Consider the following 27,124-nt stretch of genomic DNA (forward strand, 5'->3'; position numbering starts at 1 on the left):
TTCAAGAAAAGGAGCTCTTGTGACTAATGAACTACTCCTTCAACCACAAAAAACCCTGAAACATTAAAACAGTAAGCTCTTAATTGCATTCTGTAGATGAAGGCCTTAGGGCAGGGGGTTGTTGCACGTTGTTTATGTATTAACCACATAAAATTATCAGACGTGTAGGTTTCATGTGCTAGAGATACAAACAAATAGTGTAGAGTGTACTGTTACTACTTTAAGAAAATAAATTGGGTTTGGGCTTGACTTGTTCAAGTATGGTATTTATTTTTAGGGTCAACAGAGGCCTTTTTTTGTACTTGCTAGGGAGGTACAGAAATTACTCCTACCAAAAAGGTGTTGACCTAGTTTCCCTGGGAGGGGCAAGCCATGGAGGCAGTTACTTTACAGAGCTTCCAAGGGGACAGTATTTTTGTGTTGCCTGCAGTGAGTGTGTAATTACTCCGCTTAATATTGCATGTGATTGAATACTGTGCTCATCCTTCTTTTTCTATTTTATTTCTTCTAAAGCATATTGTTATGACAGTTGTTTGCAATGGCAAGCAAGATATGCAGAAGCTTGCTGGTGGGATACGTAGTCTCATGGAAGTCTAGGTCAAGATAAAATAGACAGAAGTCATTATTTTTGTCTCTTTGTGAATTTTTTTTTTTTTTTTAAAGTTGTGCTGTTGCTTTGCTAGGGAGTTATGTTATATAGTAGTCTCCAAAGGTTTCCATGCCTGGTGGTTTTGACTCAGAGTTGTGGAATGTGATGTATTGAGGGTCTGCTCTTAGTCCCTAAGCTTGTTGGGCCCAGCTGATTCTTGCTTTGGGAGGGGGATGTGCACTGCTGCTCTTTGCTCTTCTGGGCAAGTGAGTGTTTTTGTTGTCTCTGGCTTTCATTCCAGCATCTTTCACCATGGCTAGTATGTATACATGTGAGAGGAGAAACAGTAGGTGAAGAATAGTGTCAGCAGACAAAGATGTCAATGACAGTTTTACATTTATTAGAGTAAAAAACATTGGAGTTAAAATGTATAAGCTGGGTGGGATTTCTCAAGAGAGTAACTTGGGGTTATGAAGACTGTGGCTGCTTTTTTGTTGTTGTTGCTTTTCCCTCAATTTCTTAAAGTTGTTCGTGTCTTCATTCTGGGGAAAAAAAACTGTCCTTTCCCTCTCCCTCCTCTCTCCTCACCTCCCCCTGCTGTTCTCCACTCTCTGTGAGATGTAATGATTAACTTGAGTGTAAATAAGGTCACTACTGTACCTGTAAGGGAAGAACAAAGATGAACAGCAATCAAATACATTTGTTTTAAATGAAAATCCATCACTGCATAGTTAACAAACAGGAGTACTCTCCCAAGTTAAAACCAATCCACCTGGTTGCTCATTTTCCCCTTATAAGATAGCATTCAGTAGTATTGCTCCTGAGTACAGAATACATTGTTGGGTATAGCGAGCAATTTCTCATGGTCTGGAAGTTTGAGCATTTGATCTCTAGTTGGAGGTTGGGTCACAGTACTAAGCTTGTGACAAACCAACTTATTCTATGCAAAAATATATTCTAGCTTGAGGAAAGTGTTTGATCTGATTAAGTTGCTTGAATATAAGGCTCTGTAATACTTGAGATAAAGCATGCATTCAAGACAGAAGCTTCTCAGGCAGCTTTAAGTTGGTTTAAACAAACAAACTGCTGTCTTTCAGTAAAGTTTGTGATATTTCTGGATTGATTATCTTTTTTTTTTTGTAGGCAAATCACTTTTAAGCATGTCCCTTCCAACCCGAGTTATTCTGTGATGCTATGTTTCCTTGCCTTTCAGTTTTACACAGTCATTATTCATAACTATCACAGGTCATTTTTACAGAAAGAATGCAACTTATTAAAGATGGGGAATGAGACCAAAAAATACTTTTTTTTTTTTTTTTTTTTTGTAATTCATTGTGTATTTTGAATTACTAGGTCTAGTAAGTCCATTCTGTGATTAAGGTGATTAGGCCTCCTGTGAAAGAACAGGAAAAGAATAGAATGTATTATATTTTCATTTTAATCTGGAAAGTTATTTTGGAAACAAAGCATTTTTTTGTTAGAATAAAGTGACTAGGTTTCACAGTCTAATGTTTCAGGGATCATCAAAACCTTGAGTATTTTACAATCCTTATGAAATAAAGTTTTTTTCTTTCTACTCGTTCTTCTCATCCAGTGTGATATTGGTCACAGACCTAAAAAGTTACTCAGTTTCACATAAAATCTTGCATGTACTTCTACTGATTATTTGCACTGTCTGTACCTATTTGGAAACAACACCAAAGTTCTGTAATAGGTGGCAGTGAGAAACATAAGATCTCTGAGGATTGTTAATGGATATCTGACATTAGTGCCCAGCCATACCATTGTGATTATGTGCCTGGAGAAGCAAGAGCAGCGTCTGTGTTCTGGAAACTGGAGTGTGTTCTGATTCATCTACATAAGCATACATAGTCTCTGGACTTTTCAGTGCAACCACGAGGAATGAGGATGAGCAACTGGATTTGATGTGAAGCAGGAACACAAACCTGTCACTGTGATGCAGAAGTTAATAGGTGACCTTCTGATCGCTGCTGCTAATAGAACAGTAGAACGATGAGTTATTTTTAGCACTCAATGTGATGTTTGAGGTTCAAAATCAGGGCCTGTGTGTTAAAGATTACACACACACTGCTCTCAAAGGTCTAAATTGTGTCAGACTTAAAGAATGCAAACAATCTGTGGGATTAGTGCGTCTCTCTTGCAAGCACGGAACTCAAAGCCTGGAGTTTGTATGCCACTCACTCTGTTATTAGCGGGGCTGGTAAATGGCTAGTTTGATCATCACTTTCATAAATGTTAACTTTTTATCATACTTTAAACTCCCTCCCCTGGGTTCGTGTACATCTGTCCATATGGCTGATCTAAAGTTTGCTGTGACTGGTGCTGAAAGCAGTTGTATTTGGGGTGAGGGAGACAGGTGGCCCTTAAAGGGGCATCAGCCCACTTGGTTAATGGACAATTTCTCTGTGGGAGACTTATCAGCTGTTAGGAAGTACCTGCCTGTTCTTGCCTTCCTTAAGTGTTGCCTGTCTGTAACAGTTTCTGTTCACCCAGTTTTTGGATTTGTGTTTGAGACTTCGGGGTAAAAATTGATTATTGATAAACTTTTTTTACATGAAAACCAAGCCCAGTTTGGAAAATTTAACATTAAAAAAACAAACAAACAAACAAAAAAACCCCAACATTTTAGTAACTTCAAAAGTAACATTATTATTTTAAGGGAAGGGATAGTGGCATAGAAAAAACTCTGTATGAGGAAAATATTTACTGTACATGTGAAATTAGCGATACCATCATTACTGCATGGCAGTAATGAGCTGAGGAAGCATTGCTTTGTAGTGCTAGTAGGCAAAAAGGGGTACAGGTGGGAATACAGGTGGCTCTATTTTATTAATTTAACTCTTTTTCCCTGTGAAGAGGAAACATTTTCTCTTTCAGACAGCTTTGAATTTTTGACATTTTGAGAAGTCTCATGTTGGGATGGTGCTGATGTTGTGTTAGCCCATTAAGAGTAGCAGCATACAATTTACAACTGAGATTATAGGAATTTATAAAGGGACTGGCTCTCTAAATTGTATGGGAGCACTTTGATGTCTGGAGATGTTGTGAAGATTATTTTGAAATTTGGTTGTGAATTACATTCAAGCATAATAATAGCAAATTAAGGTGAGACAGAAAAGTAGAGTCCAGGGCAACTACCTCTTGGAATGTTTTAATTCATATACCTGCTTCTTGGTAAACAGAAACAAGATGTTTTGAAAGGGGAAGCAATCTGCTGAAGGACACACCCTTTGATAGGGAGTAGAATATTGTTTTACTTCAAGTTATTCCACAGTATGCAGAAAGTAACATCTGCATACAAAAAGACCAGTATAGCCAGCAACCTGAGATACTGATGTGAGCACGTGTATCTGGCTTTGATCTGCTTAGGCAGCATGTGTACTTATCCCCAGATATAAAATATTGAAGGCACACTATGGTGAGTGATGTCATTTGGGAGGGGCTTCACTTTTGTTCTGTCAGGCACCAGCAATGCAGAAATCTTGTGTCATAGAATCATAGAATTGCTTGGGTTGGAAGGGACCTTTAAGATGGTCTAGATCCAGACCCCCTGCTATAGGCAGGGACACCTCCCAGTAGACCAGGTTGCTCAAAGCCCCATCCAGCCTGGCTTTGAATGTTTCCAGGGAGGGGGAATTCGCATCTCGTTGGGCAACCTGGCCCAGTGTCTCCCCACCTCACAGTAAAGAATTTCTTCGTAACATCTGGTCTAAATCTACTCTCTTCCAGTTCAAAGCCGTTTCGCCTTGTCCTGTAACTACCTACCCTCCTCAGCTTTCCAGAAGAGCCTCTTTAGGTACTTGGAAGGCTACTGTAAGATCTCCTTGGAACCTTCTCTTCTCCAGTCTTGAAAGTCCAAGCTCTCTCAGCCTGTCCTTATAGGGGAGGTGCTCCAGACTTCTTTGTAGCTTTCTTCCAAACTTCTTCCATCTGCTCTATCTTCTTCCCTTCCCCCAGCCACAGCACATAAGGAAATGCAAATAGGATCACCAGCTGTACCTTTCAGAGCCATGCCTTACAGTGTTAGCTGTGCTACTACCTTCTGACCCACACCATGCTGTACTCTTCACAGTCTCTGATATATTGCGGAATGCACTGCCTTTAGTCTGACATCACGCCAGTCATTAAAGTGCCTCCTTTTATTGAATTCCATAGTGCCAAATGCAGTCCTGTGACATCTCTCTCAGGTTCCTTCCAAGTGGCACCTATATATTTCCTAAAATCTTTGCCTTGCTCTTTAATAATTACTGCCACGCTGTGTACTTGTCTTATGGTGGTGTGTGTTGTTCCACAACACAGAGCTGCTGTTTGCAGCATCTCTCGGGTGCTCTGGTGTACCTCCCTGAAGATGCTCAAGCACTGCCTGATCACCTGATGAGACTGCTCATCGCCTCTAGTTAGGTTCCTTGTCACTTTGAAGGTTTTTTGGTAGCTGTGTGGTGGCATTGTGCACATGCAAAACAAGGGAATGAGGGTGGTGACCTACTGGAACAGGCTGCCCAAGGAGGTTGTGGATGCCCCGTCCCTGGAGGCATTCAAGGCCAGGCTGGATGTGGCTTTGGGCAGCCTGGTGTAGTGGCTGGCAACCCTGCCCACAGCAAAGGGGTTGAAACTGGATGATCTTTGAGATCCTTTTCAACCCAGCTCGTTCTATGGTTCTGTGACACTGGGGAGACGGGTGGGATGGGTGATGGGAAGACTGGGATTAAAGAATAAATTTTCAGCCATATGGAATGACTGTCCTAATTCCATAATTTCCTCCTCTTCCTGAGCTTCTGCCTCTGAGGGCTTAAATGATTCCATATCCTGCAGTGAGTGAAGCTACAATATAAATTTCATTGAAATAATAAAATGAAAGTAAGTTATTTCCATTTTAAAAAGTCTGGTTCTTGTAATCATGTGGGTGACTTTATTGCTAGCACTGGGACTGTGTTTTAAGTTTAATGCAATTATACTTCCGTAAGTGAGATGGTAAAGTATTTAAAGGCTTGTTTTGGATAAAAGTTCTCCTGTATGAAGTGTTAGAATAATGGTATAAAAATAAAAGGAGAAAACAAATTTGGCATGGTTGGGAGCATTAGAAAGTTTTAGGAAATATGTTTTGTTGTGATTGCACTGATTTAGTGAAAAACGACTTTTGAATAATGAAATGAGTTTCTGTGGTGAGAGTGTCTTCTTCGTGTCTGAGAGTCAGGGTGCTGGACTGCCTTGAAGCTGGAGTGGTGACTGATGTCTTGCCTCAGTTCACGTTGCCACCTAGTTGCAGAAGAGACAAATGCTATGGAATGCTCACGGGGTGATTCATTTCTGAGGTACTCATTCCAAATGTTCTGTACAGGTGAGAGCATGTGGTGAAGTGGATAGGTACCTACAAAGCCTGGTGCTGTGTGGAGGAGTGTGCAGAGGTCAGTGAAAGAGCGCAATGGACCAAATCTGCAAGAAGCTGCAAATTCATGTCTGAGTGTAACTTTAAAATATGTTGGTTGGCATGTTTTGATATGTACCTAATATGAAGAAAAATGTGAGTCGAAAAATCATCAACTTTCCTCCACTTCTTGCTTTTGATTCTACTGCTTGCTTTTATTTCCTGATAGAGGAAGACTTGGTTGTTCTTTGAGCCTCTATGTATTGGAAAGCAAGTTCTGACTACCCAAAATGAGTTTTTCAAACCCTAGGTGAAACAGAGTCTCCATGTTTAAACTTCTGTAAATGTTTCATTGCCGAATCTCTGATGCAGTATTTAAGAACAATGCTTTATGTCACCAACAGCTTCTAAGATGGTTTCATTTATTTTGATGTACTTGGAACTTGTTGCTTGAGTGGAATTAATGAAGCAGCTGATGCATGTTAAGTAATTCCCATTGATTTAGTCATGGACATCAGTTGCAAGCAACGAAATAGGATAGAAAGAATTTTCCAGATTGTAGGATGAATCTGACAGTATTTTTAGATTAAAAAAAAAAAACCCTCTCACATGTATCCCTTGGCACAGACACTCAGAGGGTCATCTTTCTTTCTTCTGCTAATGTGTGCATGTGACTTCAAGGCCATGTTGAGTGACTACTCTTTTACCATACTGAAGGCTCCATATTTGCTGGCACTGTCAATTATGTCTGTATAAGGAGAATAGTTTTACTGGGATTGTAACAAACACTAAGGTATGTTCACTGGATGTGATTGCTGTTGAGACTTCAAAATGGTGGAAAAATATTCTTTGCTAACAATTGTGTGAATTTTTAGCTAGTGCAGTAATCTTCTACAGTATGCAGAGCCATTGTATTTAAGCTTTTTGGACTTAAAACCCCTTTTTAGGAGGGGATGGGTAAGTTGACAGGCAGATATAATCCTAAAAACTTGGAAAAAGCAACAAAATATGGCTGATACTTGTGGAAGTGCTTCCGTAACTATTGAGAGCTATTCTACACCTAATTTAATTACAGCTATTTTAAACGTAACCAACAGACAAATAGACATGCATTTGCATTCATTGGTATACTGGGCAGAGAAATGTTTTCTTGTTTCTGTCTGGAATGTACAGTACTATAAAGCAGTATGTAGTCTAGGTGCTATGTGAGCAATACATACTTATTTAATAAAGCTCCAGAAGTGTCTGGTTACAGCTACAGAATACTGCCATTTTGTTTGGGTTTTGTTTTTTGCCTTGCTCATGGTGTGTGTGTGTGTGTGTGTGTGTGTGTGTGTGTGTGTGTGTGTACAGGGGGAATGAATGCAAGTTGTGTCTTGCCACAGGTAGGATACTGCTTTTACTGTGAAGTAAGGGAGGATGTTGTCAGCAATGTCCCTGAAGACAACTTGAGGTATTGGCTCAGAAACTATTTGGGTTTGTCTATCAAGGGCACGTGTGTGCTCCGTTTTAATATGTTTTCCATGCAACTGCTGAATGTTGACTTTCATAGCATATTTTGTTGAAACGTAGAGTGCCAGGGCTATCTGCAGAGAACATATGGGTAAGCTCTGCTTTCATCTCACTTAAGTAGTTTGCCAAACAAAATCTGTTACAGCATAGAAAGAATGCTTTTGCCAAATGTAGCTGGTCAGTAAGTGATGTAGTTCATCCTTAAAAAGGAAGATCGAGACATGAGATACATTGTATGCATCGCAAGTAACTTTGCAGACACAAAACCGCGGTGTAGGCAGAGAACATACACCAAAATGAGCAGGAAAATATAATGTTCATCATGCTTTTCTTCTTTTTTTGTTCATCTGTCTTCCAACTTTCTCTGGTCAACAGTCCTCTTCTGGTGGTGGCTGGGATTAATGAAGAGTTAGAGCTGAGATGCTGCCAGCTGTTTGAGGTCTGAATGTGAGCCCTAATTGTTGTTCCCATTCTTCCTTCCTGGAAACTGGTTCTTCAAGATGAGCATTTCTGTTACATTGCTGTAGAGCCTGGCTGCCTGGGGCCAAATGGTAAATCCTTGACAAGAGTGTCTCTGATCCCTTCCTTTTTCTTCTCAGTTGAGCCAAAGTTTCAACCTTAGAGGCCCAACAGTACTTAATGGCCTAATATTGAGAGGTGAATCTAGTTGCATAACCTCAGGAAGGTCACTCAGATGAGCTAGTGTGATGCCAGTAAAACATGATGAGGCTGTGGCCTTGTGTATGCAATAAGGACCAACAGCTGCATACATGTCTTCAGTCCAGCTTTGCTGCTGAAAAACTTAACTGTATGTGTATTCTGACCCCATCTGCCTTCAAATTGTTGGGGGTAAAAAGCAGTAGACTTCAGATTTTTTTTTTTCTTGGTATTGTCTAATTCATGTCTAGAGGGAATAGCTTGCTGAACGGAAAAGGCCTGTATTTTCTCACTCAGAGGCATTGTGATTTTTTTTAAAGTATGTTGAAGTATGACATGATTGGCTTATGTTGCTTTTATCTCTTGTATAGAGAGATTTTTCTGGTTAAACCTGTATTTATCTGATTTTTATTTTTATTTTTTTAAGAAATCTGACATACCAGCACAATTCACTGTTCAATTTTTGTAGCATTATATTTTAATTGTCTTTAATTTATAACTTTAAAGCTGTGTTGTAATAAGAAAATCTCAATAGAAAATAGGAGAAATAACACTTTATTTTTTTTTTCCTCTCCTCTAACTCTGTTTTTTCAAGACTTTTCTTTTTAAGGAGAGTCATGAAAAAGATAGCAAGCTCTGCTTGAAGTTCTACACTTTTGGAGTTCTTAACTACTGCAGAATTGCCTTCACCTTAGTTTCTTATATGCTCCCACCTACTTGTGTCAAATTTTTGCATTCTTGGTATGAGTTCACTCATTTTCAACTCAAGATACGATTTCTGAATTAATTCACTCTTGCAATTTCCTGCTTGCTGTTCGTGTCTCCAGTTGAACTACATCCTATGAGAACAGCTGTGTGATTTGCTGTGGCATATGTCCTAATATCACTTAAGACTTAAAAAATGAAAATAAAGATGTTTGACTTTGAGAAATTTTGTGCTGCTATTATACTAACATGAATACTAGCTTTGAAGAGAGAAGAGGTAACAGTTCTGTTAAGTCTTTGGGTGGAAGTAATTAAAAGGAAGCTGCTATTTACGTTTGGTGCTGTGTGTAGTGCAGTTACAGAAGTGCTCTATCATGTGCTATCTATCTGAATGCCCCATTCTGTGCCTTTGCCAGGAAGGAATGTGTTTTGGAGGATTGCACGAAAGACAATATTGTGTGTTCCTTTCAGTAGGTTCCCTATGGTCTTCAGCCATTTCATTTTGTCCTTTGGAGTCAGATGAGACTTCTGTGACATTTTCTTTAACAAGCCTGCTCACCTTCCCCTGAACTCCAATGGATTTTGATCATTCACTGCATAGTGTTGTGTGAGGAGTCACTATTCATTGCTTGTTTGGACCTGTTATATATTAGCTTCATTTGCGCTCCCTAATTCCTGCATTGAAAGTTGGGTCTCTATCTGTTATTCTGTCACTTGTAGTTTTATAGGTCTTGTGTCTGTTCTTTTTTTAAAGACTCTGGTCTTACTCACATTTGCTTAGTTTCCTGAAAATACTTTGTGAGGGAAATCTTAAGAAGGTAGCACTGGCTTTTTTTTTTTTTTTTTTTTTTTTTTAAAGAGATGTCTTGCTTTGTAAACTTGCTAGTTAAGCAAGTGTGCAGACAAAGACTTTTCACTCTTCCTTAGTGTTTCCTATTGTGATTTATCCTGTGAAGTGTTGAAGTTGTAGTTACCCTTCCATGTCCAGTCTGGAGCATGATGACAGTGCCCATTGGAATGGTTTCAGTCATTGATTTTGTAGAGAGGACTGCAAATAGTATTGATAGGCCTCCTACTGTGTTTTCCAAGATTGCCTGCATTGGAATGACTAAGGCTTAAAAGTGGTCTCTGTAGCCCTTCCACGTAAGGATGGTTTACAACTCGATTTTTTTCCCTGGTTCTCTTATTAAATGGCAAAGCTTTCAGGTTTGAATTTGAGAGATGCAAAGGGGTTTATGGATGGATTTGAATTGAATGAAATAATTTATTTTAAGGTATTTTGAACACATCTAAGTAGTCTATTTTTGCAAAGAAAATGCATTAGCCAGAAATGCTGAAAAAAAAAAAAAAAAAAGTACTGCAGAAGTGTTTTTGTGCGACTGTCAGTCATAGGGGATTACAGAAGGGACAGTAGAGCATTCATTATCAAAGCTGGAGGTGTTGCCCTTCTCTCTGTCCTGGTGTCGCCTTTGTGAGGGAGTTGCCCTTTGCATCCCTGCTGGCGGGGAGAGGCTGGCAATTCAACTGGTTCCATCCCTGTTCAACAGAGTGAGGAAGACAGGAAGCTTTGAAGCTATTGTTGCAGTTCCAGGTGATGTCTGTTCAGCAAAGCTGGACCTAACTCCTGGTGAGGCAACAGGCATGTCTGCTTAGTTAAGATGCAGGTGATAACAGAAAGGTAGAAGAAATACTTTCAATTGACTATGTGAGGAGAACTTACTTTATGAATGAGTTGTTTTGTTCTGGATAAGTGATGCTGATGATGAGAACCTGTTGTTATTCAGTTCTGGTTTCCTCGCACACTTCCAAGCCATTGATGCACTAGATGGTGATGGTGCTGTGAGTGATTGTGGAACTCTTTAGACTAAAAATTGAAAGAAGATGAGGTTTTATTTTTGTACACTAGGCAGTAATTCAAGTTTTTTATTCTTGACAATATGAGGTCTTTGGCGTCTGTCCCCTGTAAGGGGCTCACACAAAATGATAACTAGACTTTTGTTTTGAAAACTTAGAGGAAAATAAATGCTTTAAGTCATAGCAGAGAAACATTCAGGGATATAAGTGCTAGAAATCAGTTCTTACTTAGAGCTCAATTTATTACCAAGCTAGGTTTCTATTGACTGCTTCAGAGTTATCTTTTATTATATTATTGGACCTTGAATTCCTTGCTGAAGTCATCACTTTCTTGCCTCTCACTGCAAGAAAGACATTGAGGCCCTGGAGTGGGTTCAAAGAAGGGCAACAAAGCTGGTGAGGGGTCTGGAGCACAGGGCTTATGAGGAGCAGCTGAAGGAGCTGGGTATGTTCAGTCTGGAGAAGAGGAGGCTCAGGGGAGACCTCATTGCTCTCCATAGCTACCTGAAGGGAGGTTGTAGTGAGCTGGCGGTCGGCCTCCTCTCATGTAACAGTGATAGGACCAGAGGGAATGGCTTCAAGCTGCACCAGGGGAGATTCAGGCTGGACGCTAGGAAATATTACTTCTCTGGAAGAGTATTCAGGCACTGGAATGGGCTGCCCATAGGGGTGGTGGAGTCACTGATGCTGGAGGTGTTCAAGGAACGGTTGGATGTTGTGTTCTCACTAAACCATGTCCTTCAACTATTGGTGATAGGTGGGTGGTTGGACTGGGTGATCTTGTAGGTCTTTTCCAACGTTGGTGATTCTGTGATCACTGGTCTGTTAGTCCATCATGCTGTAGGAAGAGAATGGCATCCATGATAGAGTGGGACAGTGTTCCCACATTCTAGAAGATGATGTGTTAAGTCTATTTTCCTTCTGAAATTTTCTTTTAAATTTGTTCTTCACTCTTACCTGTTCTTCTGAGCTCTAGCTTTTCTCAGCTGTCTTGCAGAATTTTTCTTTCATTTCATCTGCTTTCTCAGGTGATGGTTCCCCTGCTTGTGATGAACTAACACATTCCTTATTTAAATGTTCATTTCCTGCCTTGATTCCATCCTACTTTTTCTTTAATAAATTTGAATCCTGAAAATAATTAAAGAGAGGAAGCTATTGCAATGAGTTATAAAGAGATATGGCATATAAATGATGATATAATGGTGTATGTCAAAGACTCTTACATAATTGATGGTCTTTCAAAACTGGATGGAATGGATTTGTGTGTGTGTGTGCAAGGATTCTTTTGAGATTAAAATGTGTAACTGAGAAGACCTTGGAAGGAGAACTAGAATGAACTAGAGTGACTTTTTAAGTGGGTATGGTCAAACTCTTATGACTCTAAAATGTGTGTGTTTTTGAGGCAGTGAGGCAAAATGATTTTGGCAGTCCCTCCTTGGCTGCATTTTAAGGTCCTCAGGAGCCCCTTGATGGGCTGAGAGGTGCAGCTAAACCCTGTAGCTACCATGAGACACCAGCTTCTGTGAGTTTAGTAAAAAGTTACTCAGCGAAGAAGAGGTTGGGTGCATGTTAATAAAGCTCTATTTCCCTGAGGTGATGAGTGGTTAATTTCCATGATGGTGTTATGAGGAGGGGAAGGTCTTGCCCTTTCTCTGTTCAAATGACTTGTGTTCTGCCTGCTTCCTTTCGTCAATTTGGACATTTTGAATTATCCTTGAAATATATTCTAAAGCAATGATCCCAGTCGTGATCCAGTTTTTTCTCACTCCTTTTCCTGGTCTGTCTGCACCTCTTTTCACCACAGTCATGTTTGAGTCTATAGGCTCTCTGGCCTCGCAAGAGAAGAAAGTATGGGAAAATGGGATGGAGGGAGGTGGGTCAGCTGGTCTTGAACCTGTGGCTGTAATATGTTAGTTAACTGATTTTATTCATTTGTTGTAGGTAAATTAGTTGCCAATGTCCAGCACAGCAGGTGAGTGAAAAACATGAAATTAAATTACTCGATGACTGTGCTGGTAGAATCTCTAGTGTTTTGGTAGTCAGATGTATTACTGCTGAACAGTTGATTTCTATCACCAATAGAAATGTTAATTCTCTCCAAATAGTAAGCTGATAGTTATGGCTTGGATCCAAACTCCTGTTTTTACCCCTCTCAAAGTTATTTTTTACTCTCAATTCTTATTCAAAATAACTTTCTCTAATCTTGGAAACAGTGTGAGATTGCTATCAGTGCAAGTCTGTAAATGTGAGATTCATTCTAGTGTTTTTGCTTGAATGCAAGGTATCGAATATCTTTCAGAATGATCTGCACAGTTGTGGAAGGTTATTTTAGACAGAAAAGTCTAGACAGTTCTTAAGATCTATTGCACATCTCTACACCTGCCAAAACTTGGGAGGGAGTTTTGTGCAAATTATATTACTGCTCCACAAAGTCTTTTTATAATACAAATAATATTGTATTTTATTTTATTTTATTTTTAAATCAAAGTCATACTTAGTAATGTGATAAAACTTGGGTACCATTGCAATTGGTACTTCAATTTCTGTTTTCCCTCATTCTGTAGTAGTTATGTAAATGGAATGATCTTTCATGCATGGTTTTCATTTATGCATGTGAAACAATACAAAGATTTCTCTTCAACGTGCAGTTGAGATGTGCTTTTAAAACACACGCAGAGCATCAAATGAATAGTTGGAGACTTCAGAAAGGCTCTTGAGTGGGTAAAGAAGATAAACATCTTCTTTACCAAGGATAGATAGATAGATTGTCTTTTCCAAGGATAGAATCTTAATTACATTTTTAAAGAAATAAATACTAGAAACTATTTTCTTGCCTGAGCCTGCTAATGTTGCCATGATTTATTGTGATATGTTTGAATTTAAATCAGTGAAAAATTTATTGCTAAATTTATTTCTCAGCAACTTATTGAGAACAGAATAATTGAGAAAATAAGTCTCACTGTTACTCTGTTGTAAATTGTAACAGACGCAAAGCAGCTTGACTTAGAGCATGTTTTGTTTGTCTTGTCTGTATAACCTGTAACCAGACGCTATATTCTGTCCATTTAAGAAGGTAGAAACATCCTGTGCAACTTGGATGTCACTGTAACGAGCTACCTGTTGAACATGCATCATTCTGGGTGATGTGGGCTTCTTCTAGAGCTTTTAATTAATTTAAGTTTCTTGAAGATATCTAGACTTTGTTAGCAGGCCATATTCAATCTACATTAGGTGCTGAAAAACAAAGAAAATACAAGGAAAGAACTAAGATGTTTGGAAGAAGGGAAAAATAAGAACTGTGTTTAGGTTTGCATTTCAATGCTGACTTTTAAACTTAAGTATTATTATTTAGTTAATTTTGTTGAATGGATTTGAGATGTTTTTCCTCTATTTTCCTTTCTTTCTTAGGAGAATAAGGTTTTTTTTTTTATTGTTGTTGTTTTAAATATTTCATTGATATGATGGAAAATTAAACAATATGCCATAAATGTGGTTGCAATCCCAATTAAATTGTTTGAGTTTTCCATGTGCTTCTTAGAAAAAGTAATAAGGCTTATATTAGAAAGCTCATCTTAAACCATTAGTGAACGCCTGCCATAAGTGTGTGGGTTTGTCTTCACTTCCTGTTTTTTTTATAGTTTTGATCACTTCATCTAAATGCATTTGTCTGAGCAGCTGGGCCCCTGTATTGACTGCTTTGAATTAACATTATAATGATTTTAAGAAATATTTTACTTTACAAAATAATTATGTTGTGTGATCATAAAAGTATTGTGTTTATCTAAGTTGTAATAGACCTTCAAGAACAGATAAGTATGAATTAAAAAAGGAAAAAGAAAAAAGCCCCAGAGATAAGCTGAAAGACATAGCTGTATTCCTTGTGGGTTATGTACATTTACTTTTTTTTTTTTTTAAGTCTCATATTTTAGCACAGAACATTGAGTCGACACACACAAAGGCTAGAAGCAAAAGCAACAGCATGTCCAAGAAACTTGAAAAGTAAAAATTTCATTGCATGCTAACTAGCATTTTATTCTAGGTGTTTGTGCAATATGTAATGGGAACTATTGGCTTTCAATGGCAAATGATGGGAAACAGTGGTCTGCAAGACAGCATTAAAAATTGGGAATGCCAAACATGTGCTCAGTGTGTCAGCCTTGGTTGAGAATTTGCTTTAAAAAAATAAATTGTTAAACAATGAAGGCTAGATCGTTTTATTATTTTTCCTGGGAAAAGAGTTTGTGTAGCCTAAGGGAGAAATTGGTGCCTGTGGGAAACGGAACGCTGGGCTCAATTTTCAGGATTTATGAGGCCTTGCCAAGACAGATGGAAAGAGAGAGTGCGCCCTGCACAACTGTAGCTCTGGGAGACTGCGCTCATCTTGCATGCAGGATTTCACATTCATAATTACGCTTAAAATTCAAGCTGTAGCCACCAGTAGCTCTGCACGTGGAGGAGTCAAGCCTGTCCAGCCAGATTTTGATGTGTTGCAATAGTTAAGCTTGCATGAGACGTATAAAGGGGTTACTGTTAAATGCCAGGCTGTCCGTCCTTATTAATTTCTTGGTGAGTGTTATAAAGGTAAGTGATGTGTGCTAAAGTGGGCGCCAATGAGAGTTCTGATCTTCTGTGAGCAGAGAGTGTAGGGTAGTAATGGCTTGTTCTGCCCTTAGGAAGCGAACTTGTTAGATGTACGCCCTTGGGCCCCTGTGTGATTTGTCTTGGCTGCTTTCTTGGCATGCACTGGGGTGCTTGCTTTCCAGGCTGCTACTGCACCCTGATGGGTTGAACTGAGTTCTTGTCTCCTGTCTCGTTTCTTTGCAGTTCAGAGCACTATCAGTGTTTCTCGTCTTCAGCAGTCCCTTTCCATGTCTTCCTCTTCATCCAACTCAGTGGATAAACATCTTTTTTACAGTTAAAAGTTCAGTTTTTTAAAACTGATTGGTGAACCTACATAGTTATTGTAGATGCTACAAAATAGATGTCAAGTGTGTAATCTGAATCTTGTTTGTGTCAACTATTGTCAGCATGATACATTTCTACCAAACAAACACTGGATCTATTCCTTTAGCTCCTGTTAATATGTTGGATCAGAGTAGTACTTTGTCTTTAAAATAACACAGCCACCCAAATGTTTTTCCCTAGACTGCTGTACACAAAATCTTTAAGAACAGTCAAAACAAGCACTATGTACGAGAAAACAGATTTAACATACACAATTGAGTTAAATGGAAGACAAATCCTTTCTCTAATCAGTTTAACCAACAGAAGAGGGAAAGAGGTGCTGTGGAGGTACTGTAGAGAAAGCGGGATCATACAATCATAATTTAAAGCGAGGATATTGTTGTGACAGATAAAATGCTCTTAACTGTTTTAAAAATACTTTGTAGCTACAAAAATAAAATTAAATTTCTTATTGATGTGTGCTGTTAACTTACAAGGGGGAGGAAAGAGTGATTGATTCAGGAAACTGTAGGGGCTCATGAATCAAGCAAGTAGTGAGACTTGAGGCTAACGTCAGGTTGGTTGCTTTGCCTTTTTTTTGTTCCATTTCCCTCTCATCATTCAGCTGTTTTATTTAGAAGTGGATGAGGGACTGTAGATTTTTGTTCTGTTTGTTTGTTTAGCTGGCATTGGGCAAGTTCTTGGTTTTCTTTCTTGCCTTGTATTTATCTTTTTTTGGTTGACTATTTTTTATCAGTGCTTTTCTTCATGGTTAGGATTACATTAAGTGCTGAATCTGCACATGTCTCTTGGTAGCTTTGCTTGTGCTGACACCAGCAAGACATCCTTACCTTGTTACCTTGATCCATGAAGAGTAAACAGGTTATGTATTGATTCAGGTGACCCCAAGGTCCTTAAAATCTGCATACTCCATCTCTGTACCCTTTTGGAACAACTTTCAATCCTTGATTTCACTGCAAGTTTCTTTGATAATTTGACACTATATATTGTCTGCTATTCCATTTGTCTTTTTTTTTTTTTAAATGATGTGGGGACGGGAAGCAAAACACAGAAATTGTAATTATGTCCCCTTCTCTCTTTCTGTTGTGCTTTGTTAGGCCTGGATGATTGCCTGCAGCAGTACGTCCACAAATTTGAACGGGAGAAGATAAATGGTGAACAGTTGTTACAGATTTCTCACCAGGATCTTGAAGATATGGGTATTACACGGATTGGACACCAGGAACTGGTTTTAGAAGCTGTGGATCTCCTGTGTGCGCTGGTTAGTGAAGTGGTGAATAGACAAAGAATTTCTTTAAATGCTTTTCTTGATGAATATGTAAAGCAAGCCTAATAAAATCATAATGCCTTTCACACTGTTAGACGTTACGGCAAAAGAAAGCAGTAAGTTTAGTTGTTGCAGGCTTTGTGTTATAGCTCTGACTTTTCTCTGATAAGTGGAAATGCTGATTTAGTTGCATTTCTGAAGAGAAGTGTTGGCTGAGTAGCATTGTGGGATCTTGTGGCTTCTGGTAGTGAACTGTGATTAAAATTACTGTTGAGTAGGGTGAATTTGTTTTAGCAGACAGAACACGTGCTGTTGAAATGACAGCGATTAGTGATTTCTCACATCAGCTGCAATGAGAATAGGACAAGATCTTGTAGTCCACATACAAAGTGAAATAAGTGCTCTTGAAGTAAGGGATGTTTTGATTACTAAGTAACTGTGTGAGTTCAACTTACTGGATTTGGAACATAAGCTGTTCCTTCGTATTACCCCTCATATATTACTGTGCGGATGCTTTTAGAACGAACATACTCTGAAATGAATAAATATATTTCAGATTGTTTTGCTATGCCATGTCACTGCTGCAGGAATTATTTAAAAGCTGCAGTTTGGACGTAGTCTTGAAAATGTATTTGATGTAGTGCAGTGCTTGAGCGCCAGAGATATTATATACAATGACATCAGCTGGAGGGGTGGCAGAGGCTGCCCTGTGATTCCTTGGCCAGTACTGGCCTGCCCTCTGTTTGTCAGGCACATCTTGCAGCAAAGAGCATGTTCTTCTAAAAATGGAGAGTCTTTATTGCCTGAGTGACACGTGCTTTATGTGCAGCAGGAAGGTGCTATGGGTGTCGTTTCTGTTCATAACCACAAAGACATTACATAGTATATATTGAAGGAAGTGTGTTTAATAAAACAACTGTGCACAGACTGAAACAATTCCCGAAGAGTTGTTCTTACGTTTACTGAAACTTTTATTTTCTTTTCAATATTTGATAAGCAGGGTTTGTTTGTTTGTTTGTTTTTGTTTTTTTTTGTTTGTTTGTTTCTTGTTTATTTTTTTTAACGTTTAAAAGAAAGCTGTAATAGTGGTACTGAGTTAGCAAGCATGTGATTCATGTGTCAAGGGATAATCTGTCAGGCAAGTGAAGGAGTCTGGTGAATTACTACGTGTACTACGTACAGTCCTGACTGATATAATGGATGTGGCAGCCCTCAAAGGCATTTTTTTTCTTCTTTCTTCTTAAAATATTAGAATAAAATGAACAAAGCTGGATAACTGCCAGAACCTAAAGCTGTGTTTTATCTCCTACAATTTCCTTCTAATTTCCTTAGTAGACAAAAGTTTTGACCTTGGTCTCATTTCTGGAAATCCTTTGTGAAATGCAGTTCAAGTTAATGCATTAGACAGAGTTTACATATTGTAGCTGAAATATCCTTGTTTCCTTTTTAAGAAGAGGAGGAAGAATTTCTGTATTTAAGCTATGCCCTTTGTCACTTTCTACATATCCTTTCCCTTCAGTTTTTGGGATAATGGTAGAAAATCAGTGTTGATCTTTGTTCCCAAGAGACGATGTGTCTTGAATTCTAGAGACAGACAATTTTTTTTTTAATTCCAGAAGCGCAAAATTTTTTTTACTGTTGCTGTCTCTTCTCTTTCTGTTTGAGAGAACAGAGGTTTCTCTATTCCGCTAGTATTACTAGAAAGTAATTAGTTTGAAAGTAGGTTGGGGATATAAATATGACTTTAAATTTGTGTGTGTGTGTGGTGACATTTCCCCAGTTTTTGTGAACTTTCATTAGAGCCAAAGGCACTCAGGAACTTAGCTTTTCTTCTTTTCGCCATGCTTTTGGTTTATTCTGTGGATACGTAGCATTGACTGGGCCAGCCTGAGGTAGGACTTCAGTTGTTGTCAGTTCTGGTGATAGGTAGAAGCCTTGTGGGTGTTTCGGATATTCCTCAGTTCTGTTCTTCTCAAGAAAAGTTTACCTTCACAGAATCAAAGAGTGGCCCAGGTTGGAAGGGACCTCAAGGATCGTGAATCTCCAACCCACCCACCACATGCAGGGCAACCAACCTCCCCATTTAATACTAGACCAGGCTGCCCAGGGCCCCATCCTATCTGGCCTTGAACACCTCCAAGGATGGGGCATCCACAACCTCTCTGGGCAGCCTGTTACAGCACCTCATCACTCTCTCTGTAAAGAATTTCCCCCTGACATCCAACCTAAATCTCCCCTCCCTCAACTTAAAACCATTTCCCCTTGTCCTGCAGCTATCAACCCTTTCAAAGACTTGACTCCCCTCCTGTTTGTAGGCTCCCTTTAGATACTGAAAGGCTGCAATGAGGTCACCCCACAGCCTTCTTTTCTTCAGGCTGAACAAGCCCAGCTCCCTCAGCCTGTCTTTGTAAAGGAGGTGCTCCAGTCCCCTGATCATCTTTGTGGCTCTCCTCTGGACCCTCTCCAACAGCTCTCTGTCTTTCTTGTACTGAGGACTCCAGACCTGGACACAGTACTGCAGATGGGTCCTCACAAGAGCAGAGTAGAGGGGGGACAGTCACCTCCCTGTCCCTGCTGGCCCCCCCTCTTCTGATGGAGCACAGGATACCATTTGCTTTCCAAGCTGCAAGAGCACACTGCTGGCTCATGTTAAGATTTTCATCCATCAGCACCCCTCCAGGTCCTTCTCCACAGGGCTGCTCTCAAGGACTGCTCCTTCCAGTCCATATATATGTGTGGGATTCCTCCAGCCCAAATGCAAAACCTTGCACTGCTGTGTTGAACCTCATTAGGTTCACCCAGGCCCACCTTTTGAGTCTGTTGAGATCCCTCTGAATGGCAATATCTTTTTTGTCTAGTTCCCAGCCACTTTTGCAGATTGGAGGTTTGGTTTCCTTACACTGCAATAGCACTTGAGACTCCAAAGGCAGTGAAGTAGCTGTCTTTGGAACATCTTTCTCCTATGGTAATCCTTCTCAAGCATTCACCTTTTCCAAAACTCGTTAGGTTGATGGGGGAAAAATAGTAAAAAAGATAGTGGGTCACTTGAGGAAGTATACCAATACACTTAGATTTTATAGGGATAAAGCCCCATGTGTAGGTTCTACCCTGCCAAGCTGTAGATGTCTGCAAGTTTTGATGTTTACTGCTGCAACATAGCAAAAAAAAAACCAAACCAAAACAAAAAAACCAAAACCAAACAAAAACAACAACAACAACAAAAAAGAGAAAACAAAAAGAACCCAACAAATCTTTCTCAACTACTTCAGTTTTTAGACAATGTTTCCTAATCTTTCCTTAGCAGCAACATATGCCACGGAGCTGATACTGAAGAGGCAGCAGGAAAGAGTGTGGTCAGGGATAAGAAGTGAAGGTTTCTTGTGAGCATGCATTTCTGTTGCACTTGTGTTGGTGCAGTAAGATTTTTCTGAACAGATGTTGAAGACCTATTTAAAGATTCATGTAAAGAATTTAGAGAACATATAAAAAGAATTGAACTTTCCAGAGGGGGAAACCAAACCGCATCAGCATGAATGCCTCCATCTTTTTGTGGTGACAGTGTTTGCTTGAGTGAGGAAAGGGATGGGTGGAAGATATTTTTGTTGATTGAACTGTTTGGTGGAAAAGGAACAAATGTACATAAATATGCTTTTTTAAACTCATGCAAAACCACAAAAGGAGGGATAAGAATCCTGGAAAATAAGCTTTCTCAGTCCATTTGAATAAGTGGGACAAAAAAGAATGTTGATGAAACTGAATGTTTACTCACTGTTCCCTGATGAGTTGCCTTGCATGTTTGGGCTTAATAAACATTAAATAATGCAAACATTAACAGGAAATTATATGCAAATAGAATGACTATTAATGTCATGTTTTTTGGATTAGATTTCTGGATCCTTAACTACATTGTATTATAGGAGCTAATTTTTTCGCTTCCAAACTTTTTTTTTTTCTTGAGATTAGAATGAAGATTGAATGAGGATGTTGATTTTAATTAATTAAAAAACAGAACATAACAAAAATATAACTACCAAAAGCATACCAGAACATACTTTTTTTTTTTTCCTTAGCTTTGTACCTTTTAATAATACCACTGGTAATAACACCAGCACATTAGCAATGCAGCAACATATAACCTCATACCACGAGGTTATCCTACCAAGTAACTATTGCATTTTATTTGTACTGTTGTCATCTCTGTAAAAGGTCATTTGCTAAAATGACTTTTAAATCCCAAGCTTGATAGTTTACATACCTGATGTCTTAGACTTTTGTGGCTGTTCCTTATCAAAAGTACCACACCTGTGCATCATTTCATAAGATTTCAATTTTCTAGAGGTCTCAAATTTTTTATGAGGAAGTTTCAAACTCCAGAGGATTCTTTAGGAAATGTTTTTATTAAAAGGGAGAGTAGAAATAAAGGACAGTGACAGTACCTTGTGTTACATCCAGTGTTTGTGTATGCATACAGCCCATTGTATAAACTATTGGACAGGCGTTCAGCCTATTTTTATCCACTTTTTTCTTGAGCTGGTTTTTAGCTGGATCAGACAGAAAATCTAGCTCTTTGCACTGCAGCATTTGAAGATGGCTATGAAAGGGAAGGTGTCCCTTGGCAACAGCAGGGCTCTGTATCAGCCCAGGTCAGCTGGGACATGACTGCAGTGCTCTTTTGACTTTGGTTAACCACACTTTATTTTTTCTTTTATTCTAGTGCTTCAACCTTGAGCAACTGTTTGGTCAGTGTACTATTTCTCATTAAATATAATGGGGTTTGGAAAGAGCACGCTCTTGTCCGCAAGCTCTCTTGTGCACCTGTGCATGCTCTCTCTTGCCATAGCCCCATGTGTGGCTGCCCAGGTTAATGAGTAACAGGCTGGGAATGTTTGACATAAGGTGCTCTTGACCGCTGGCTTCAGCTCCTGTTTTGATGAGAGTAACTTTGATATTTTCCTGCCACTCTCGATTTAAAATACAACCTTCTGTGGCTCATGGGCAACATCTGAAACCTTTTGATTACTTAAATAATAATATTTTAAATATTATAACCTGTTAATGTAGAATGCTTCAGAAAAGCGTGACTATAAAAATTAGTTTAAGTCAGTTGCCACCTCCCCTCCCCCCCTTTTCCTTTCTTTGATTAGTATCCTTTCTGCTTGCAGTCAACTGATGATGAGGTGAGGCACTTCAGGGAGCTAAACCAGCTCAGAACACAATACAATAAAGGAGGGCATATTTTTTTTTCAAGTGGTTTGCTGCAAAGCAACACTTTGACAGACTCGACATGCAAGAGTGACACTGCAGATGAAGAAGAAATAGCTGGTTATTTGTGGATTGGTCAAGATAGTGTCAGCTTGGACAGCATCACAGCCAGAGCACATACATTTTTTTTAATTACTGGTTGTTTTCTCACTTTGTCAGTGAAAGAAAAATGTGCACAATGGCAAATCTGTATCTGGTGAAGGAGCATAATGTTTTCTGTGTGTTAGAGAAAACAGGTCAGGATGCCTGTGGAACAGAGATGGTTTGAGTTGTGATGACCCCTTTGTTCTTGAAATGTTCATTCCTCAGGGCAAATCTGAAATTGAAGAATTTGATATCCTGTATTGATGAGCTGTAATGCTCACTGTTGTGCTGAGTAGACGTAGTTCTTAGCCAGGACATTTCCTAAAGCATGAACTGGTGTCATAGATATCTCAGTTGCCCTCTGTAATATCTCTGGAAGAAGCTGTAGAAAGGCTGAGTGCAGCAACTGAACAGTTTGGCCATGGTGTACTCCTGAGACTGCTGAGCAGACCAGCTGCAGTCATAAGGTGGAGGCTCTGTATCTCCAGATACAAAGCCTGTGTTGCTGAAGTCCACCTCGAAATTGAGATCTTTAAAAACTAACTGGACTGGAAAAGTCACGCTGGGCTGACCCACTGTGTAAATAAGATGAAACAGGTATGATAAGGAGAGCATAAATATTTTAGAACAAAGATGAAATCGGATCTGATATACCATCAAGTATACTGTTAAGTGCTGGGGCCATCTCTAATCACATACATTTACAAAACAGCACAACTTCTTCACCTGAGTGACTGAAAGAATTTTGGAGATACTTAAATGTACAAAGACTCTCTCAGAGTTAAGTTGTCTGATTAGATTGTTTTACTACTCTACAGGGGAGAAAAAAAGAGAAGTTGTATTTTCTGTCTACTTGTGGAAGGAGGGAGGCCAGCATCCTTTAATCCCTCTGTTCAAGGGGGAAAATTTTGGCACATAGCTACTTTCAAGTTTGTGTGGCCAAAAGAATGTATGGCTGGCTAAACTTTTTGGTGAGAAAGTATTCCTCCAAAAATAAAGTAATTTGCAATGTCCTGTAACAGAGGAGGGGAAAAAAAAAAAAGACTGTAAGAAGTGAATCTGAGTGATATTCTTGTGTCTTTTGTTAAAATTAAAAGGTGGTAACTTTACATATGGTAGTAAGCAAGTATTTCATAGAATCATAGAATCATAGAATCACCAAGGTTGGAAAAGACCTAAAAGATCACCCAGTCCAACCGTTCACCTATTCCCAATAGCTCCCACTAAACCATGTCCCTCAACACAACATCCAGTCTTTCCTTGAACACCCCCAGGCTCGGTGACTCCACCACCTCCCTTGGCAGTCCATTCCAGTGCCTGACCACCCTTTCTGAAAAGTAATACTTCCTCATGTCCAGCCTGAATCTCCCCTGCCGTAGCTTGAAGCCATTCCCCCTGGTCCTATCACTAATGACACGAGAGAAGAGGCCGACCCCCAGCTCACTACAACCTCCCTTCAGGAAGTTACAGAGAGCAATGAGGTCTCCCCTGAGCCTCCTCTTCTCCAGGCTGAACATTCCCAGCTCCTTCAGCCTCTCCTCATATGGCCTGTGTTCCAGACCCCTCACCAGCTTTGTTGCCCTCCTTTGAACACGTTCCAGGGCCTCAATATCTTTCTTGCAGTGAGGGGCCCAAAACTGGACACAGTACTCGAGGTGCGGCCTCACCAGTGCTGAATACAGGGGAACAATCACCTCTCTGCTCCTGCTTGCAACACCGTTTCTGATGCAAGCCAGGATGCCATTGTCCTTCTTGGCCACCTGGGCACACTGTCGGCTCATGTTCAGCCGAGCATCAATCAATACCCCCAGGTCCATTTCCTCTACAATTTGAACATTGTTTATTAATCTGTATCTTTCCCAGTCTGTGATCCTGAAAAATTTAAGGATATCCTCTGCTGTTGTAACAGCGTTTTGGTTTTGTTTGTTTTGTTGGATATATCCTCTTGACCCCTGCTCCTGTGCGGGAGTACTTCCTTGCCAAGGGCCCTGAGGGAAGGGAGGAGGGTATATGGATGACATCCCAATGAGTTCAAGTTATGTACAAGGTATAAGTATTTTAAAGGTAATTTAGTTCAAACCTCTCCTTGCACAGACTTATTTTTGAGCAAAGATTTTGTTTAATCACTTAACTTTCTAAAGCACTCCAGCTTGTATTATGGGCCTTTCTTCGTGGTAAGAATGGGGCCATAAGCCAGCAGTGTGTCCTAGCAACAAGAAGGTCAGCAGCATCCTGAGAGCACGGGCAGGATTTGCAGAGGAGTGATCACCCGTTACTTGTCACTCATTAGTCTGCCTATTCCTCCTATACCTCCAAGAATGGGGAAGATACTGACAATACTAAAGCAGGTCAGTGGAGGGCAAGCACGTTGGTCAGGGCAATCAGGCAGTGGATCAGTTTGTCCAGAAAGCTTAGATCTTTGAGACTTTAAAGACTTGATTGGATAAAACTCATAACAACTTGGGGTGAGCTCACAGCTGAGGCTGTTGTGGGCAGGAGGTTGGAATGAGACTTCCAGAGCTCTGTGCCAGCCTGGGCAATGCTGTGGTCTGAAATGGAGTTGGGAGTTCCTTGAAATTTGGAGTTGAATGAAATTAACGTTGGCTGTAGCTGGCTTAGTTGTTTGAGGAGGAAGGGATAAAAAATGATACAGCTGACTACATTGTGGAACATGGGGGTTGGTAACAAGAATCTGTGTTAGCAGAATAGAGAAAGGCAGGTTTTTTTTTTTTTTTTTTTTTTTTTTTTAAGAGGGGTATGAGTCTTCAGTCTAAAAGAACTAAGTATTGCCTAGGTAGGATAAGTAGAAAACAAGAAGGTAGTCAGTATTGCTATTCAATGGTCATTACCTGTGCAGTGACAGCACGAAGAAAATCTTCGTTAAAAAACAGAGTGAATTGCCTTCAGAGCAGCTATGATGTAGCATTTCTGACACCTTTGGAATGATACAATCAATGTGTTGCTTACAACAATTGTTTTAATCTTAAGAAGTGTGATATGGTTGCATATGGATTTTTTTAAAGTTGGAGTTACCACTGGAACTTGCACACCTGTTTGGTTTAAAAGCTTTTATAAAGATGCTGTTGAGTGAAAATATAGTATGTAAAAATGGATTTAATTACTTAGTGTTAATGCAGTCCTCAAACCTGCAAACAACTGCATGCTGTAATCATGGAACATGGCTACTGAAAGCTCAAATATTTATTCCAGCTTTTGACTGTGAAATTGCATTTACTTCCAGTAGATGTTTTTTTTTTTATCTCTTGCCAATTTAAACTGTCTTTAGTTGTGAATGAAATGTTGCTTCACTATTTACATATCACAGTATAAAAACATTTTAAGAGAAAACAGTATTTATTTTCCATCAACAAAAAGAAAACCAGAGCAATTATGTTACTCAAACTACATTTGGGGAGTAAATGATATCTGACTCATCTGACTTTGTGGCTTCATTCTGTTGGAATAATGTCCTTTATCTCATTAATTTCAATAAAATTGAGGAGGTCTGGCTCCCGCAAAAGCCTTCAGTGCCTGTAATGCAGAATGAATCTTAGAAAATGATCAAGTACTTAAGATTTGTCAATATAAGAAAGACAGTGGTGATCTACAAAGCGTTGGATGTTAGGGAGGTGAGTAAAGAACTGCTTCTTCCAGTAAAAGGCCTAGTTGCTCCAAATGAAGATAACGTTAGGATTACCTCATCTATCTCAGATCCAGAGAAACTCACTGGTAATTCCATACAAGAAAATTCCTGGAAATGCCATACATTCTGAAAGAATGTCAGCTTGCCACCGTGTGGCAAGGTATGCCGAGGGTTAACTGAAATTCATATGGTTTAAAAATGCATAAAAACAACTTAAATGTTAGAGATATATCATTACAGAATCATAGAATGGCCTGGGTTGAAAAGGACCACAATGATCATCCAGTTTCAACCCCCCTGCTATGTGCAGGGTTGCCAGCCACTAGACCAGGCTGCCTAGAGCCACATCCAGCCTGGCATTGAATGCCTGCAGGGATGGGGCATCCACAGCCTCCTTGGGCAACCTGTTACACTGCATCCTCTGAGTGAAAAACTTCCTCCTAACACCTAACCTAAATCTACCCTGTGTTAGTTTAAAACCATTCACCCTTGTCCTGTCAGCTCTTGATAGATGTGGTTTCTTCATTTGAAGACTGCTTTGCTTCAGCAAACTGACTTGATGAGAACATTTTTATACATTTCATTTAACCTGCATTTTTGTCTCTTCCACTTCGAAATGAAAAGGCATATCCTTTGACCTTTGAATCTAGATGAGTTTGCATGCGTGGAATAAGAAATAAGGAAATTCATCAAACTTCATATTTCTTCCAGAACTATGGCCTTGAAACAGACAACATGAAGAACTTGGTTCTCAAGCTGCGTGCATCATCCAACAATCTACAAAATTACATCTGTACCCGTAGAAAAAGCTCAAATTATGATGGGAATACTTCACGCAAGCCCCCCAATGAATTCCTTACTTCTGTGGTAGAGCTTATTGGTGCTGCTAAGGCCCTGCTTGCGTGGTTGGACAGGTAAGAATAAAAAAGAATAAAATCCTTGTATTTTCATTTACTGTTGTAACTTCTTTCTCCTTGCAGTGGAAATTCTACTAGGTCTAAAGATGTTCTTGACCTTACCATTCTTTTTTGCTTTGTCGAAAGGCTTCTGAATGAATTTAATCACCTAAGACATCTTTCTTGTGCTTCCATTTTTGTCAAAACCAACAAACCGGTAATATTGCTTCTAACCTGGTAGTTAGAAAAGTGAGAGTCATCTTACTGAGGGGAAGCAATCTATTTTCAGGACTAGTTTCTCATA

The 27,124-nt window shown here is 39.5% G+C and overlaps 1 protein-coding gene across 2 annotated transcripts in view; it reads left to right on the forward strand.

Annotated features, from left to right (window-relative positions):
- Positions 1-27,124, forward strand: part of CNKSR3 (CNKSR family member 3) — a 64,433-nt gene that overhangs the window by 14,103 nt on the left and 23,206 nt on the right. The window contains exons 2-4 of one of the 2 annotated variants that reach the window (XM_042809258.1): positions 12,645-12,675; positions 16,766-16,929; positions 26,636-26,838. In XM_042809258.1, coding sequence (XP_042665192.1) covers positions 12,660-12,675; positions 16,766-16,929; positions 26,636-26,838 — 383 coding nt within the window. In that variant the 5' untranslated portion in view covers positions 12,645-12,659. The remainder of the gene's footprint in view (positions 1-12,644; positions 12,676-16,765; positions 16,930-26,635; positions 26,839-27,124) is intronic. The other variant, XM_042809250.1, reaches the window with a different exon arrangement.

Source organism: Centrocercus urophasianus, unplaced genomic scaffold (genome assembly GCF_019232065.1).
Source record: "Centrocercus urophasianus isolate 14NV4802_14NV808 unplaced genomic scaffold, USGS_Curo_1.0 seq_10, whole genome shotgun sequence".
Lineage (NCBI taxonomy): Eukaryota > Metazoa > Chordata > Aves > Galliformes > Phasianidae > Centrocercus > Centrocercus urophasianus.